The sequence below is a fragment of the Hoplias malabaricus genome, chromosome 4, assembly GCF_029633855.1.
Source record: "Hoplias malabaricus isolate fHopMal1 chromosome 4, fHopMal1.hap1, whole genome shotgun sequence".
In the NCBI taxonomy this organism is placed as follows: domain Eukaryota; kingdom Metazoa; phylum Chordata; class Actinopteri; order Characiformes; family Erythrinidae; genus Hoplias; species Hoplias malabaricus.
In genome coordinates, this window is record NC_089803.1 from 45466412 (window position 1) to 45484710 (window position 18299).

General features: G+C 38.2%; 1 protein-coding gene across 3 annotated transcripts in view; it reads left to right on the forward strand.

Annotated features, from left to right (window-relative positions):
* The window catches only part of ptn (pleiotrophin), a 164942-nt gene extending 147000 nt beyond the window's left edge, over positions 1 to 17942 (forward strand). Inside the window, exons 5-6 of one of the 3 annotated variants that reach the window (XM_066669410.1) lie at positions 5724 to 5882; positions 17220 to 17942. In XM_066669410.1, coding sequence (XP_066525507.1) covers positions 5724 to 5882; positions 17220 to 17275 — 215 coding nt within the window. In that variant the 3' untranslated portion in view covers positions 17276 to 17942. The remainder of the gene's footprint in view (positions 1 to 5723; positions 5883 to 17219) is intronic. The other 2 variants (XM_066669411.1, XM_066669412.1) reach the window with 2 other exon arrangements.
* The last annotated feature ends 357 nt before the right edge of the window (positions 17943 to 18299 follow it).

Here is an 18299-nt window from a genome sequence, read left to right on the forward strand (position 1 = left end):
TTCAAAACATACAGCCAAAGTGGTCAAGATATTGTTAAAAGACAACACTGTCACAGTGACCTGATCATAGTCTGGACAAGGGGAGAACACACCAACATTCACCTGTAGCAGGGCTCAATTAAAATTCACTACGTATAAATAAAATGTTTTTATGGGTATGATTCATTTTCACTTTGCTTTGTGTGTGTGTGTGTGTGTGTGTGTGTGTGTGTGTGTGTGAGTGTGTGTGATGTAGTTATTGTAAATCATTGGAACTGGGGTTCCAATGACTTTTTAATATGTTTCAGACTTCTCAGTTTTATCAGTTTTGTTTGCTTATTTGCTATTTTTTCCTTCTTATTTTTTGTTGTATATGATCCTGTTTTTATTTGTTTGTATACAATTTCGTGGACACAGGAACAAAACAAGATTGCAACAATATTTTGAAAAGTTTATAGAAAACCCCTCTCACACTGCTTGGAAGCAATGCACCAAAACCAAGAAAATATATACAAGCCATAAAATGAGCATTCGTTATAGCTTCAGTCTTTGCAAAGAAACATTGTTTAGCACTTTGTGCCAAACAGAGAACTGTTAGATAGTCCCAGCAGAACACTTGTTAATGCAAGAATGCAAAGAATGTAGGTATTTTATCATCTACCATACTAAATATTGTGAAATTATTCAGGAAATCTGGAGAAATATCAGTCAGTGTAGTGTAAGGCCGGACACCAATGTTGAATGAGCATGACCTTCAAGCCCTCAGATAGCTCTGCATAAGAAACTGTCATGCCACAATGATAAATATATCCACAGAGGCTCAGGAATACTATAATTGTTGTCACTTAACAGACTTCAGCACTGCATCAAGAAATCTGACATGAGACCTATTCCACAAACAGAAAGCCTTCCATCAATTCTATCCAGAAGGTATAACAAGTTTTCTGGGAACAGGCTCATCTCAGATGATAGAAATGTTTGCTGTTTCAGATTGTTTTCATGACAAATGAATGTTGAATTTCTGTGCTATTGACAAAAGGGACTATCCAGATTATCATCAGCAGTAGGTGCAAAAGCCAACACTTCTCTCACCATTTCATATTTTGAGGTGGCCATTCCTAATTACTGTTGTTAAAGGGTTTAGTGCAGGGCCTTCTGTGAAAGTAATTTGTTACTGTCCACCACTGGTTATATGATGTATATCCCCCACATAGTGCTGCAGTGTGAGAAATATAACACTTGTGTTGAGTAGTGTAGTTGCGGGACTGAGCTTCTAATTAATCATGCAGTGGCTGGAATTGAGAAAGAGAATGAAGTAGCTTTAAATGATTATGTCGGCCGAAATCCAGCTCTGGCCACAGCACAAAGAAACAGCTGCTGCTCTTTAAGGAGCATATTGTGATACCTACTGCTGGTATTGTTTTACCAGTGCTTATTTTGATTAGTCAGTGGCTGTCAACATCTGAAGCACTGCCTACACCCCACTCTGTCTCTCTCATTATTCATCAGGTGACAAATTTACACCTCTGTAAATTAGTTCTGCAAAAGCATTATAACAGCAATTTAACAAAAAAAAAAAAAAAAAAAAAAAGGAAATATAACAAGGAAATATAACAATACTAATACTAACAATACTAATAATGTAATTATAGACATGTTACACATGTTCTGTTACTGCAAACAGGAGAGGTTGTGATCTAATAGGACTATTTGAGTTTTAACCTGTAGCCTTCCCTCTCACTCTCTCTGTGAATGTTTCTTCTAATAGTTTCTTCTAATCTTTTATTAAGAGCCTTTCTGTTTAGAAAGCTGATACACTGTCCAGAGGGTGTATGAGTATCCTGTTGCTGTATTTATTTGAGTTATTATTATTATTATTTTTTTTTTTGCCCTGAATCATTTAACACGTGCAGGAAATCTGCATTGAGTTTAGATAGTGCTAGCTAAAAATTATGTGGAAGGGTTCATGTGACATTCAAAATTCTTACAAGCAAGTGAAAGAGAAAAAACAGAGGCATATGAAATATATGCAGTATATGTATTGAAAAATATTTGGTTCAGTTGTTAGCTTATTGCTAGCCGACCTATGAATGTATTTTCATAAATTAGCATTTTGGCTAATAGCGCTAATATTTTAATTTATGGCTAAAATTGTGAATTGTTAATTCACTGTTTATTTCGAGTTGAATATGCTCTAAGTACAGCATTACTAAACAATTTGCTGCATCATGCATTTTTTTGTTTTGTTTTTTTTTTATGGGAAAATTACCCCCCTAGGTCCAAGAAGACAAGCCGAGAACTACATCTCCCAGTGAGCTGTGCAGGTGACAGCGTGCATGCATCCAATCAGTGCAGCAGATAGACAGAGAGCAAGACAGATAAGAGGGCGAGAGACTCGAAACACATACACACATGAAACCTGTCTGCCAATTTACTGAAAATATATACAAACTTTCCAATGCACGCACACAAGAAAGGCAATTAAACAATAAAAACAGCCAAAATAAAAGAAATTGGGAAAAAAGAATGAAAATTGATTTATTTCTATTGCAGTTGTTTATGCATATTTTTTGTTTGTTGTGATATCTAATCACATGTACACTATTTGCAAGGTCAGTATTGATTGTGCACTGAGATACATACATACATACATACATACATCTATTTTTTATTTGCCCACACATTCACACAAACACATTTACACTCTCTATAGAATATTATTCCTTGTAATTTTCTCAGCTAGGCACAGAATTACAAACAATGTTGGAGGGTCACATTCATTCATTCATTCATTCATTCATTGCCTGTAATCGCTTATCCAGTTCAGGGTCGCGTTGGTTACAGAGCCTACCTGGAATCACTGGCCAAGGCAGGAACACACCCTGGAGGGAGCACCAGTTGGACGGGCAAATCATTCTGTTAACAAATTCACGCTCATCTGTAACACTTTGCATTCTGGTCTTGCCTTTGTATTTCAGCCTTCCTCAGTGAGCATAGTGTAGTATTGATACTGGTCAATGCAAACCTTCCAAAGTAGTTTTGCTGATCTAAATGTTGAGGTATTCTGCTTATATTTTGCCTATTCTGAATGCATTTATTGACCATATACAAAGTAGTCTTGTAAATGTGACAGCATAATCACACTGTTGTGCTATAATCAATCTGTAAATGCGTCCTTTGAAATATGCAGCCCACGAATTGGACTTGAATTCCTGCTAAACTGAAACCCTAGCTTTCTAAATATGACTTAAGAATTTTTCCCTGAGTATCTCAGTTGTTTTAATCTCGTTCAAATAGACCATCACAGTCATTTTTCCCGTAAAGTCTCCTGAACCTTTTACCTACTGTAAAACAGGCAGTAAAGATGACCCCAGGTTATATTAATCCAGTCAGAATTGAAATGTAGTAATATTGTGTCATATCGCGGGGGAAATGTTTTTTCATAAGTTTGTTGAGAAGGAGCTGAAGGAGGCGTTTAGTGATGAAGTACATGGTTTAGGTAAAAGCTCAATGGCTGAACGACGCACCACGCTCAAATCCTCAGACTAGTAGCCTCCATGCATGTTGTGTGTCGTTACCTAGGGTGACCAGCTGTCCTCTTTTACCCAAACATGTCCTCTTTTTTGGACTTGAAAAAATGTCCAGGCGGAATTTCACAAACGTCCGGGATTTTGTTTTTCTAGAGCTTACATACGTTTCATTCACAAACTAGTCATGCCCTCCCCTACTCCGTTTGGTTCGCTTGAGTGAGAAGGGGGTCGTGTGTCCTCTTTTTCACCATCTCAGATCTGGTCACCCTACGTTACGATTACATGGCTTATAATATTGGTTATAATAACTATGAAGAATTAGTAAGGTTTTTTTGCCACTTTCCCGCCCGTTATGTTTTATGAAGGACTAGAAGGTAATGTATTTGAGGGCTGTATGTTTTCGATGGGAAGGCTGAACAGTAGTAACAGTCTTAAATCTCCAGTAATTCTGCTGTGTCTGATCCACACTGTGTGATGGCAGTGCATGAATCGAGTAGCCGCTCCCATCTCTGTTATTTTCACTGAGATTTCTTATCCAGTGCAAATCCACCATAACCATTACTGATGACTTGTGGAAAAATTACATTACTCCAGCTCCCCTTGTAAAACTAATCCCGTCAGAATAGGGCTATATTAAGAATGAACCTAATATATCATTTTTGAATCATTTTTAAAAACTGATTTAATTACCAAAGAACAGATCTAAAACTGAAGTGCATAAATGGACACAGAGAAATGTGAAAGGATCGGATAAATGTATGTAAAAATAGCCAGATTGATGTAAGGATGGACAAACAGATGCAAGGATGCATGGATATAAGCATGGATGATTTAAGAATGGATTTTATTGCTGGTAAGAGTGATTAGATGAATAGATAAAATGTGGGATGTGTGCTTGAGTGAATGGATGATTTATGGATGTAAGGGTGAATAAATTTATGCATGGATGGAACAAATGAAGTATGAATGAATGGCAGGGGGTAAATCTAAATGGAAGGATGTAGAATATGAGCTCCATGACAGCAATGCTGAATGCTCTAAGGTCAGATTGAGGTAGGCTTGGTTCTGCATGAAGAATAGAACTGACAGCTATTTACAATCAGCCGCCATTGGACAGGAGCTAGAGCTGAATGCTGCAGAGGCTGATGGTGTAGATTTCTTGATGAATTTGAGTCACTGAAGCCTGATGGGGTGCAACCATATAGAGAGTGGCACCAGGCTGGAATCTAAGGTTAGATTAGGTTGAGGTATGGGGTAATTCTGGGCTGAGTGTAGGGCTCAGGCTCTCAGGGTGCAGCTGGAGATTCTTTTCATTGCTCAGAAGCCGACAGACAGTCTTAGGCATCAGTGAGAGAGCTGCGTCTGCTTTCTGAGCTAGACTTATCTTTAATAAAGTGTACCTCAGGTCAACAGAAATACCCTGGTGTAAACACCTCTGGAAACAAATGAAGCTGAAATTAATATATATTTTAACACCTGTGAAATGAATCAAACTTGCATTTTGTGGTTTAGATATTCATCAAGTTTTGGGGATCAAATTTGTTTACACATTCACATAGTGGGGACTTGTCCCCATGATGCAAATCATTATATCTTAAAGGCCACATTCACAATTGCAATTAAAATAAAAAAAAGTCAGTATGAGCAGATTGTAGGAAAGATAAGTGAAAATGTAAAAACACAAAAAACAAACCACAAACAAACAAGAAGAAAAAGTAAAACAACACAGTCACATTAATAAAATATATTCAACGTTTGGCTACATATACACATAAGCATGAACAAACTCACTTATGAACCTACAGCTTATGAACCTACAGGTTCCTCAATGGATCCCCTTTTGGCTTGTAAAATGAACTCTCCCCCCAGTACTGCCACAAAGTGGATGGCATGTGAAAAACAATGGAATAAATAATTTGGCAACGGTCACAATGTAATCATTACGTTTTAATGTGACGTCTTTTAAATCAAATGAACTAAGCTTGTGCATGTTTGTTTGCAAAATTTTGGTGTTGCAAAATTGTTGCTAGCAAAATATCTTTGCAAAACTTAACACGCTTGTAGGAGAACACAAATGGACCATTCTGTTATAATAACATACAGTGAGGTGGTGTCTAAATGAGTGATGTTTTATCTATTGTAACCTTGTTTAAGCTGAACTTCCGTTACCCTAGTAATGATTTTCATGAATCTCTGCTGTTGTGTCCCATGCAGGTGAGTGTAAGTATGAGTTCCAGGCTTGGGGCGAGTGTGATGTTGCCACGGGAATGAAGAATCGGACCGGCGTGTTGAAACGTGCCCTTATGGACGCCAAATGCCCCAACACTGTCAATGCAACCAAACCCTGTGGCAAGACCAAGACCAAGCTCCAGGGTAAATCTGAGGACTCTCTCTCTCACTCTGTCTTTCTCTCTCACACACACATACAAACACACAATCTTGTATCTGTGAACTCTGGGGACATTATACAGACTTTCTTTCATTTTGTGGGGATCTACCATTAACTTTTCCATACAAACCCACTAGCTTAATCTAAACGATTAAAAGTCTAAACCATAGTTTATAGTATATATCTTTCAACAGCCATATTGTTGAACTATGAGGACCCCAATCAATAGATTATATAGTAACTTATCTTGCTATACTTCATATATTATGCATATTATATGTTTATACATTGCCATAGATGTACTTATTTACATTAATATTATTTGTGTCCCTATTTATTGCATATTCTTGTCTGGCACTCTTCTGTCTTTGCACAGTGCTAATATTTGCACTTCTGGTAGATGCTAAATGCATTTCATTGCCTTGTACTTATTATACAATATAGGGCTGCAACTAATGATTATTTTGATAATCGATTAATCTGTCGATTATTTTTTCGATTAATCGATTATTAATTGGATAAAAAGGAAGACAAGCCAAATTTGTTACTAGCATATTCAGGACACCATCAGTGAGTACAGCTGCTTGCTGTGGTGTGTAGATCTTCAAAACATAGTCAGCAATGCTGTGCTGTTTTTATCTGAGGTGAGAGAGAAAGTGTAGATATGAACATACATCTTTTTTAAGTTACTAACTACTGATCTAAAATGCAGACAACAATGCAGGCAAATTGAAATTACATAAATGGATATTGGGTGATGCTGCCATGTGCTGAGAATAAAAGGGAAATTCATCTAACACATGATCAGATATCGTTAAGATATTTAAGATTTTAGAGAACGAATGTTGTAATTGTATAAGCAACACACAACCTACCATTATTAAAAATTAGCGTTTACATGAAGAATTAACCCAACCGTTGCATTAATTTTATTTTATCAATATTTAACACAGTGTATGTAATTTAATATACACTTGGCTGTGATACTCAAACACCAACACACAATGCCAGTCAGAAAAGACCTTGAAAAAGGCTTTAAATATATTATTTTTTAAAATGTTTGGATTATTTTTAAACTCTGAATGTAACTGCCGCCACATTTAAGGTGGAACGGAAAACTCGCTAAATACAAGAGTGATATAGATTTACTAAAAATGAGACATCTTGTTTAACTACTCTAGCAGGCTCTAGTGACATTGAGTGAGAGAAAAAATAGAACTTGTCATTAATGTTAGCTTGACTAAAACTACGGCTTGTTTTGGAACTGCTGGTCGGGCTGACACATTTAAGGTGGAAGAGAAAACTCTGGGGGAGACATGCTAAGGCTTGTTTGCTAAACGCGAGTGTAATATCAATGTACTAAGAAAAACAAATGTTGTTTAACTACTCTAGCAGGCTCTAGTGACATTGAGTGAGAGAAAAAATAGAACTTGTCGCTAACGTTAGCTTGACTAAAACTACGGCCTGTTTTGGAACTGCTGGTCGAGCTGACACATTTAAGTTGGAAGAGAAAACTCGGGAACATGCTAAGGCTTGTTCGCTAAACGCGAGTGTAATATCAATGTACTAAGAAAACAAACGTTGTTTAACTACTCTAGTAACATTGCGTGAGAGAAAAAGTAGAATTAACATACTATACTTAATCTCTTTCACACATAGCTCCAACAGGCTTCATTTTCAGATGCTCATGCAGTGATGATGTGCTGCCGTGCCATGCGAGATCAGCTGTGCACATTTTGCACACTAAATGTGCAACGTGATGCTGGTGGAGGAAAACGTTTCCTGACTCGCTCCTCCAAAACACCCCAAAGTGGCTCAATAATATTTAGATCTGGTGACTGTGCAGGCCATGGGAGATGTTCAACTTCACTTTCATGTTCATCAAACCAATCTTTCACCAGTCTTGCTGTGTGTATTGGTGCATTGTCGTCCTGATACACGACACGCCTTCAGGTTACAATGTTTGAACCATTGGATGCACATGGTCCTCCAGAATGGTATTCCTTGGCAGCCCATCTAGCACAAGTATTGGGCAAAGGGAATGCCATGATATGGCAGCCCAAACCATCACTGATCCACCCCCATGCTTCACGCTGGGCATGCAACATGCTCTTGATACATCACAAATACTTGCTGTCTTGGTCACAGATGCGCCAGCAAGACGTGCACCAACAATTTGTCCTCTTTTGAACTCTGGTATGCCACCCATAATGTTATGTGCATTGCAATATTTTGAGCAAAACTGTGCTCTTACCCTGCTAATTGAACCTTCACACTCACTTTGCTCTTACTGGTGCAATGTGCAATTAATGAAGATTTGGCCAACAGGCTGGTCCAATTTAGCCATGAAATCTCTCATTTCAAGGCAATATATGTATTATTTCAAGAAGCAAAATTGAACTAGATTATTTTTCTTTTTTTCTCAGAGATAAAAGCTTTAACAAATAAAAGTTAATAATAAAAAGCCTGTTACAATAGAATAGCTATTTTCGGTGCCACATAGAATCCTTCTCTACAAGATGCTATATAGAACCATCTGTATCACATTCTCCATCTAAAAAACCCCTCTATGACGCAAAGAAACTCATAACCATGAAAAAAGTTTTTGAGTGTTCTATATAGAACCATTTTTTTACTGAAGAACCCTTGTAGAATCATAATTTTTAAGTGTGTACTTTTTAAATGTTGGTGACAAAATATGTGGTGTGCCAGATAATAGGCAAGTGGATGACCTTATCTAAGATCTCAGAAACATAAATAAACATGAAAAAAACTCCTGTCAGCCATTATGTTATTTAAAGGCATGAAGGGTGGCCTCTGACTTTTGCTCAGCAATGCAATTAAACATCAGCAGCTTTGTTCTTGTACCCAATATCCATTTCCATATTTGTACCCATATCCATTTCCAGCTATTCCATAGCTGAAGAGCAGAATTAACCTGGAGCGCTGTCCATGGTGCTGACTGACAGCTGTCAGTGCTGTCCATGGTGCCGAAACATCTTTCAAAAGCTGCTCACTTAAATGTGCTGAAAAAAAAATAAAAAAAAGACCACAGATGCATGCCCGCTCGCTGCCAATTGTCAGTCAAAACCGTGTGTGCGTGTCTGGAGGACTGAGACATGGTGGAGCTAGGAGAGAGGGTGTGGGAGGTAATTGCTTTTCGTTGGAGAATCTGCCATTTAACGACTGGAGAGGTTATTTATTTTAGCCTTTGCATCAGTAAGCATTCCCTGACTTCTTTGGGATTGAAGCACTTTAGATGGTGCTGACATTTCTTGTTCTTATTCCTCCTCTCTCTCTCTCTCTCTCTGTCTCTCTCTCTCACTTTTGGCCTCCATTCTTTATCATCCCCCTTAACACTCTTCCTGTCTGATTATAATAATTATTAAGAGAGCTGGAAGAGTCTACAGCTTTTAAAGCACGACAATTATCAGAGCAGCTTGGATTGTTCAGTAAGGTCTTGTGATTGTGTGATGTGCAAGGGGGTATCAGTCTATTATTTATCTATAATTTATTGAACACACACTCTTTCATAATATCAGGTCTCTTCAATGCACATGTACACAGTACATACTCCATATGTCCCAAAGGTTAATAGACATTATTTTTGAGAGTAAAAAGTCAGCTAGGACAGCAGCAGGTAGTGCCGTAGTCACACAGCTCCAGGGACCTGGAAACTATGGGTTCAAGTCCTACTCTGGGTGACTGTCTGTGAGGAGTTTGGTGTGTTCTCCCAGTGTCCACTTGGGTTTTCTCCGGGTGCTCCGGTTTCCTCTCACGATCCAAAAATACATGATGGTAGGTGGATTGGCAACTCAAAAGTGTCCATAGGTTTGAGTGTGCGAGTGAATGTGTTAGTGTCGCCTTGTGAAAGACTGGCACCTCCTCCAGGGTGTATTCCTGCCTTGTGCCCAGTGATTTACATTTACATTTACATTTATGCATTTGGCAGATGCTTTTATCCAATGCAACTTACAAAAGAGCATCTAACATTCGAACTACAGCACAAATTATACAAAATACCTTACATTAAGTGCAATATGCCAGGAAGTACTAAGTGCATTAAAGAAAGACATTCAGTGCAAAAGATACTCTCGGAAGAGCTGGTGATTCCAGGTAGTCTTTGGACCCACCGCTACCCTGAACTGGATAAGTGGTTACATATAATGAATGAATGAAAAATACAGCTAATTTAATGTGCATTGTGAATACAGATCAACTAGACATGAGTAGTTTACATAATCTCCATAGAAAACCACTCTGGAGCTGCTAAACCTATGTTTTGGGTCTTTGTATGGTCAGCTAGAAAGGTATTATCTCCTTGACCATCAGGCTTCAGAGCAGTTGAACTGAATTCTCTGGTGTGGTTGAGCATGTACACTTTTTTAAAAAAGAAACCTTACTTCACTCATGATCTGGTGGCTTAATGCAATCAAATCCTTATAGAAAAGGCTTTCTAGAAGAGCAGAAGCCATTATTGCAGAGGGTGCTTGGTACGAATGGGTCAGACACAGAAATGTTGTTGGATTTATTAAAAATCATACCTGGTCTGTAGTAGTCCTGTGCAAAAAAACTTTAATACACACACACACACACACACACACACACACACACACACACACAGCCTTTGAGAGTGTATATATTTGGAGAGAGAAAGAATCAGCATGTGGATGTTTGAAAAATGTGTTAAGCACGAGAGACCTCAGACATTCAGTATATTATATCATTTATACACCTCTGCCTGAATGTGCTGAGGCTCTCAAAACCAAATTAGAGCGATGTGTACATCCAAACAACATCATGAGTTTACACACAGTGCTGCAGAAAAAAATTAGGGGGCACACAGACTGTTATACACAGATTCAAAGTTGTAGACGCACATAAACACACACACAAACATCACGAGTTCCGTTGTTGAGTGTGTATGTGTGTCAATGTCCAGAAACTCTAGACCTGTTGGAGAGAAGGAAGAGTTCTGGGAAAGCCTAATAAGTGATTTCTACATTAAATGAAAGCAAACAACCTCCTACGTGCCATCTGGGAATTTGATGAAGTTCTCTGTGATAAAAATAAAACACTCAGCACCTGAAGTTTCATATTGATCAGCCTAGAACAAAGAAATGTAGTTTCTCATTCCTCTTATAGAGATGGAAAGTGAAAAAGCTTATTGGGCACCAATCTGTGTGTGTGTGTGTGTGTGTGTCTGTTTTTTGTGTCTGTTTATGTTGCAGTGAAGAATCTGGAACATATTTGGCTTGTTTTCCCCAGGATGCCTATTTTATAATGATTGTGTCCATTTGTGCTCTTTTCAGCTTGCCAGAAAATGTACTATGTAACTATGGGAAGCAGTTCAGGAAATAATTATTATGTACTATGCACATATATATTGGGTTATGGAGAAACTACTTGGTTTAATGGCACATACATTGGTTTTAAACTGTTGGTTTGTATATATTGGTTTGTGAGTATATATTGGTTTATGAGTTTATACATTGGTTTCCTAGCATATATATTGGTTTGTATGTATTGGTTTGTTGGTATATATATTGGACTCTCAGTACATACATTGGTTTTTGAGCATATATATTGGTTTCTTGGCATTTATATTGGTTTGTGGGTATATATGTTGGTTTGTGGGTATATATATTGGTTTGTGGGTATATATATTGGTTTTTGGGTATATATATCGGATTACCAGTACATACATTGCTTTTCCAGTGTATATATTGGTTTGTGTATATCGGTTTGTGGGCATATACATTGGTTTGTGGGCGCATATATTGGTTTGTTTATATCGGTTTGTGGGCATATATCGGTTTGTGGGCGCACATATTGGTTTGTGGGCGTGTATATTGGTTTGTGTATATCAGTTTGTGGGCATATATCAATTTGTGGGTGCATATATCGGTTTGTGTATATCGGTTTGTGGACATATATATTGGTTTGTGTATATCGGTTTGTGGGCATGTATATCGGTTTGTGGGCATATATCGGTTTGTGGGCGCGTATATTGGTTTGTGTGTGCGTATATTGGTTTGTGGGCGTGTATATTGGTTTGTGTATATCGGTTTGTGGGCGCGTATATTGGTTTGTGAGTGGCCCGGTGACCGAGCTCCGCGATTATAAATACTAAATAAAGGTCATAATAAAGATAATAAAGCTCAGACTAGCCGATTGGATTACGTTCTACAACAATGCGTTTTCTACGACGCTGAAGTTAGCTCCTGATTCGCAGATCCAGATTCAGTAAGCCGCGGTGAACGAAAGGGACTGTTCGATGTGTACATAATGCTGCGCACATTGCTTTTAACGCTTCATGGACTAATAAATAGCGCTAAATACAGGAAGTAACAAACAGTTTACCCTCACAACACACAAAACGAGCTAAAAACATGTACGAAATCTTTTCTTTGTTCCTTCACTCAATCGACGTTTTGTTTGTTTATATAATGCTTTAATTTTAATCTGGAAACATTGCATATTAAGCAATTGTGCACCAAAAAAAATGAATGTGAAACAGGTTTCTGGAGGGAATTTTAAAGTTTTAAAGTATGAAATCATTTCGATCGGGCCAGGCTAAATCCATGTTTTCCTTACAGGGGGAAATTATCCTGGGATGTGTAGTTGTGCTGGCCCAAAGTGATTAAGAACTTCACAGTCCCTCCAGAAACGCAGCCTCACATTTTTTATTATTATTATTTTTTTTTTACATAATTGCTCAATATGCCATATTTAAACATGTGTTAAACATGCCATATTTAAACATACCTACTATTTTCTGTTTTATTTTTACTGGTACATTTAAAATAAATCAATGAAAAATAATCAATTTGAAATTTTTATATGCCATACAATGTATTATTTTATAATGTATAAAAATTATTTAATGTATTTTAAACTGCAGAGACTTTTAGTATTAAATAACAAAATAATTGTCGATTGTGTAAAGGAACAAAGAAAAGATTTCGTACATGTTTTTGGCTCGTTTTGTGTGTTGTGAGGGTAAACTGTTTGTTACTTCCCGTATTTAGTGCTATTTATTAGTCCATGAAGCGTTAAAAGCAATGTGTACAGCATTATGTACACATCGAACAGTCCCTTTCGTTCACCGCGGCTCACTGAATCTGGATCTGCGAATCAGGAGCTAACTTCAGCATCGTAGAAAACGCATTGTTGTAGAACGTAATCCAATCGGCTAGTCTGAGCTTTATTATCTTTATTATGACCTTTATTTAGTATTTATAATCGCTGAGCTCGGTCACCGGGCCACTCAGTTTTATTTGGAATATGTCAAAAGATTGTCCAAACTGAGGTTCATTAAAACCGTGCAGCACAATCAAAACAGGCTACTCACTGGACAGCACTGAGCGGCAAATTTCTACCATGCAGCGCAGAATCCAATATATATGCCCACAAACCGATATAAACAAACCAAAATATGCGCCCACAAACCGATATAAACAAACCGATATATGCCCACAAACCGATATACACAAACCAATATACGTGCCCACAAACCGATATAAACAAACCAATATATGCGCCCACAAATCGATTATATGCCCACAAACCGATATACAGAAACCAATATACATGCCCACAAACCAATATATGCGCCCACAAACCGATATATGCCCACAAACCGATATACACAAACCAATATATATGTCCACAAACGGATATATGCGCCCACAAACCGATATATGCCCACAAACCGATATATGCCCACAAACCGATATAAACAAACCAATATATGCGCCCACAAACCGATATAAACAAACCAATATATGCGCCCACAAACCAATGTATATACCAACAAACCGATATACACAAACCAATATATACGCTGGAAAACCAATGTATGTACTGGTAATCCGATATATATATACCCACAAACCAATATATATGCCAAGAAACCAATATATATGCTCAAAAACCAATGTATGTACTGAGAGCCCAATATAAATATATACTAACAAACCAATACATACAAACCAATATATATGCTAGAAAACCAATGTATAAACTGATAATCCAATATATACTCACAAACCGATGTATATAAACCAACAGTTTAAAACTAATGTTTGTGTCATTAAACCAAGTAGTTTCTCCATAACCCAATATATATGTGCAAATTACATAATAATTATTTCCTGAATGGCTTCCCATAATAAACAGACACAAAAAAAAAAAAAAAAACACACACACACACACACACAAACAGACACTGTCTCTGTCACACTCACCTGCCACCCCATCCCCCCCCCCGATTTCCGAGTGAGTTCTGTGTAGCCGCATCACTTTCGCAAAGGTGAACCGGAGGCAATGTTTGTCATTGGTTTCTACAGTGGATGAACGGATGGTTAGAGGAGTACAGAGGTCTGAGCTGCCCAGAGGCTAGAAAATACACCCGGGACACACATACGCAAATCTTTATGAGAAACAACCCCGACCCCTAGATCCCTGCAGCCTGCCCCCAGTTTGGCACTAGTGGGAGCTGCCAGTGTCATTTGCTTCACATCATTTCACAAAACATTCTCTGTAATAAAGAGAACTATTGGGAGCTGTCTGGCCAGTGATGTGGTGTCTGAACAAGCTGTGTACTGGTGGGTGGAAATGTGTGTGTGAGTGTCGGTGCCCTTGCCCCATCCGGAGAGCCATGTAGTTCTCGTAATGAATATATATTAAAGCAGCCCAAACAGAAATGCTGAATGAAATGCCTCAGAAGCACTCTCACTCCCCACTGCTCCCCAGCAATATGCTGACTGCAGAGCAGATGAAACAGGCAAAACTAATGAAAACAAGCACGCAAAGTGGTGGACAGGGCCATTACCCTCACTCGCTGTATATGGAGCTGGGTATGGATGTGTATTACATGTCGGAAGGGACCAGCTATTCCCAGCATGATGGGAAAATATTTATTTATTTATTTATTTATTGATTGACTGATTGTAGGGAACATTTGGCTGGGGCATCTTTTTCCAAATAATTAAAAAGCTGACAAGTGAACAGATCTATGGACAGTGCTGAGAGAGAAAAATCATACACACTTAGTAATGTTAAGGATTATTTTGTTATTAAACACCATGACTCCAGAGAACAGCACTTAGGCAGTGGATATTGATTATGTCCCGCAGCAATTTCTTTTCAAATCCAGATATAAACAAAACACACAAGCAAAGACATGTTTTGTATTTTAATTCCCCAGTACCCCAACATCTTATTCACTAGTCTGAGATTGGGACAAACATTTTCGTCAGGAACAACAGTCATGGTAATTTCTGTAATTGTCCTAATTTCATTTTAGATGTATGCCAGCACTATGCGATCGACAATTCATTTGAATGTCTTAACCATTCTACAGCAAAAGTGGACATTGAAAGTTGTTAAAGAGGTTTTATGTATTAATGAATCTTTTGAGACAGATCAACCAATAACATTATGACCATGTTGTTTCTTCACTCACTATCCATTTTACAGTGAGTTACAGTGACCGTATAGTAGCAGTAGTTTTATAATCACAGATTGTAGTACATTTGTTCCTCTGTATAGTTTATTTTCCCCTATTCACCCTGTTTTTCAATGGTCAGGACCCCTACAGAGCAGGTATGATTTGGTCAGTGGGTCATTCTCAGCACTGCACTGACACTAATGGGGTGGTGGTTTGTTAGTATGTGTTGTGCTGGAACAAGTGGATCAGACTCAGCAGTGTTGCTGGAGTTTTTAAACACTATATTCGCTCACTGTTTACTCTGTTAGATCCACCTACCTTGCTGTAAATGTGAAGTCATCTGTTGCTACACACTTTGTGTTGGCCATCCTCTAGTCCGTCTTCAGTGGACACAGGCCACTGTAAATTGGATAATTTTGGTTGGTGGATTATCCTCAGTCCAGCAGTGAAACTGAGGGGATTAAAAATTTCAGCAGCACTGCTGTGCCTCATTTAACATCATCTACCAAGTCAGTGTAGGTGCTGCGTTGAGAATGATCCACCACCCACATACCTGCTTTGTGGGGTTCCTGACCCTTAGAGAACAGGGTGAAAGGGAGGAAAAGAAGTATACAGAGCAACAAATTGGCTATAGACCTACCAAGTGCTCCTGTGGACAGTGGATATGTGAGAATGGACAGTGAGTGTAGAAACAAAGAGGTCATCATCATTTTATGGTTGATCTATGTATGATCTGGTGTAATATTAGTGGTGGTTTACTTGCAAACTTGAATAACTATCTCAGTTGAGGTATTGTAGTTGGATAATTTTCTATTGGGAATTTCATCAATTTGAGAGGCATGTTCTTCTTTTTTTTCTGTCCAAGCCAAAACCCATAGTTTGCGTGACTATATACATTGTTTTAGTCTGACAAGGTGATCAACTAAACAGGCCTGTAGATTAGTGAAAAATGAAACCTCGCAGAGGACCAGGAATGAAATGGGGCAAGAAGTGTTGTTGAATAAAATTACTTTTACCACACAATGCCAAATCCTTTTTATTTAATGAATCTCTACCACCAATGCTCACGAGTGCACCTACCTCTAGCATCACTGAAAGGGAGCAGAGCTATTGCACTCTGCAGTCCACGGAACTAAGGTGTACAGAGATTACATTCTTTATAATGATCCAGCACAGGGAACTGGGAGCTAAGTACTGAGGGCACATTGCAGCTTCATCTATTCTTACCTGCCACTGGCAGCATGCCAGCATTCCAATGTGTGTGTGTGTGTGTGTGTACCAGGAATACATCACATTGTGGGGACCAAAGCCTGTTTACACACTCACATTGTGGAGACTTGTCTTCCTTGTGAAGACCATTAAAAACTGTACATTTTAAGGTTGGTTTAAGGTTAGGGTTAAGGTAGTACTTATGAAAAATTCAAGTTTCTGCATAAATGAATGGAAGTCTATGGAATGCCCCCACAATTCACAGACTCAAGATTGTGTATGTTTTGTGTGGATATGCGTTTGTTGGCAACTGGCACGGTGTTGTGAGTCCCTGCGGAATATAGCAGGAAAGAAGAAAGAGAAGGCCCTGTCATAGCATAGAACACGCACCAAACCTCAAACTCCCCGAACTTCCATATCTCTCAGTTTATTTCCATGGTGTGCAGGCACTCGGCACACACTTCAGGAACACTGGCAGAATAAATGCCATGGAAATGCGTAGGATTTACAAAAATGGAAGTGAATTAAAAAGGGTTTTAAAACAACATTTTTTAACTGCTGTCATTGTGCTGTCTTCATTGACAACATGGAGGCATGAACCCTGGCTGGTAGAATGTCTATATTTGTTGGTGACTGATGCTGTGTTGTGTCCTCACAGACTCAAGGAAGCCGAAGAGGGATGGGAAAAAGAAAGAGCAAGCTCCTTCAGAGTAGACCATCAAAAGAGAGAACACACAGTCTTCAATAATCCCCTGACCCCCTACTGCTGATATCTCTGAGCTCTCAGAAGGAGAAGACAGAGGTGATGACAGCTGCATGGAGAAAGAAGGAGAGAGAGAGAGCGAAGAAGAGTGTCTTTCCCCTCATTTATGTCTAGAACCGTAGGAGATGTGTAACTCTTTAGCAGAATTCAAATTTAGGTATTTGAATAATACGTATATAATTAAATACAAAATCCTACTAAATCCTGTACTCAACTGCATAGTTTGTATATGGCAGTGCAATCCAGAGCTGCCCTTTAACATTTGAACAGAAGTGACCTGTTAAAGTTGTCAAACTAATTCCTTAACATTGATTAGATGGTGACTGAGCAGTTGCTTAAGAAAAAGCATAAGTGTGTAATTAGACCCGATATCACCTGGCTGCAGACTTGCAGTGAGAGGACCCTTTCTTGCACCTCCAGTTATTCCCAAAATAAACACTGTATATTTCACATGGACACCCTTTATGGAAGATAGTGATGTTACCGATCCTTGTTATTCAGATCCACAGGAAATAAAGATGGATTTGCTATCTGACATTTGTTCAGCTGTCTTTTCTTGGCTTTTAGTCCAGTCTTGAGAGTAGAATAATGTTTATGCTTTTTCATAGTAGCTATAAAACACTATATCTGCCTGTTTTAGAAACCACAGATACAGTATTTAACATTTTTAACTTCCCAATAAGCATGGTGCTTGTATAAATTTATACAGATTTACAATTTATTTTGTATGAAGAACAAATTTTGTTTCTATACATTCTTCTTAATCGTATGGATTTGTTAAATCAACTGCATACTTGATTTAACATAATGAAGTATTTATTAACCATTAAACTACTTTACTTTTAGACTACAGAGCGGGAGGTTGATTTGACAGTGCAATGTCATTCACACACTGGCAATATCTTAGGACCACTTACCTTATCATTGCTGTCCAAAGACAAACACCCCCTTTTTGTGTTGATTTTTTGTTTACAA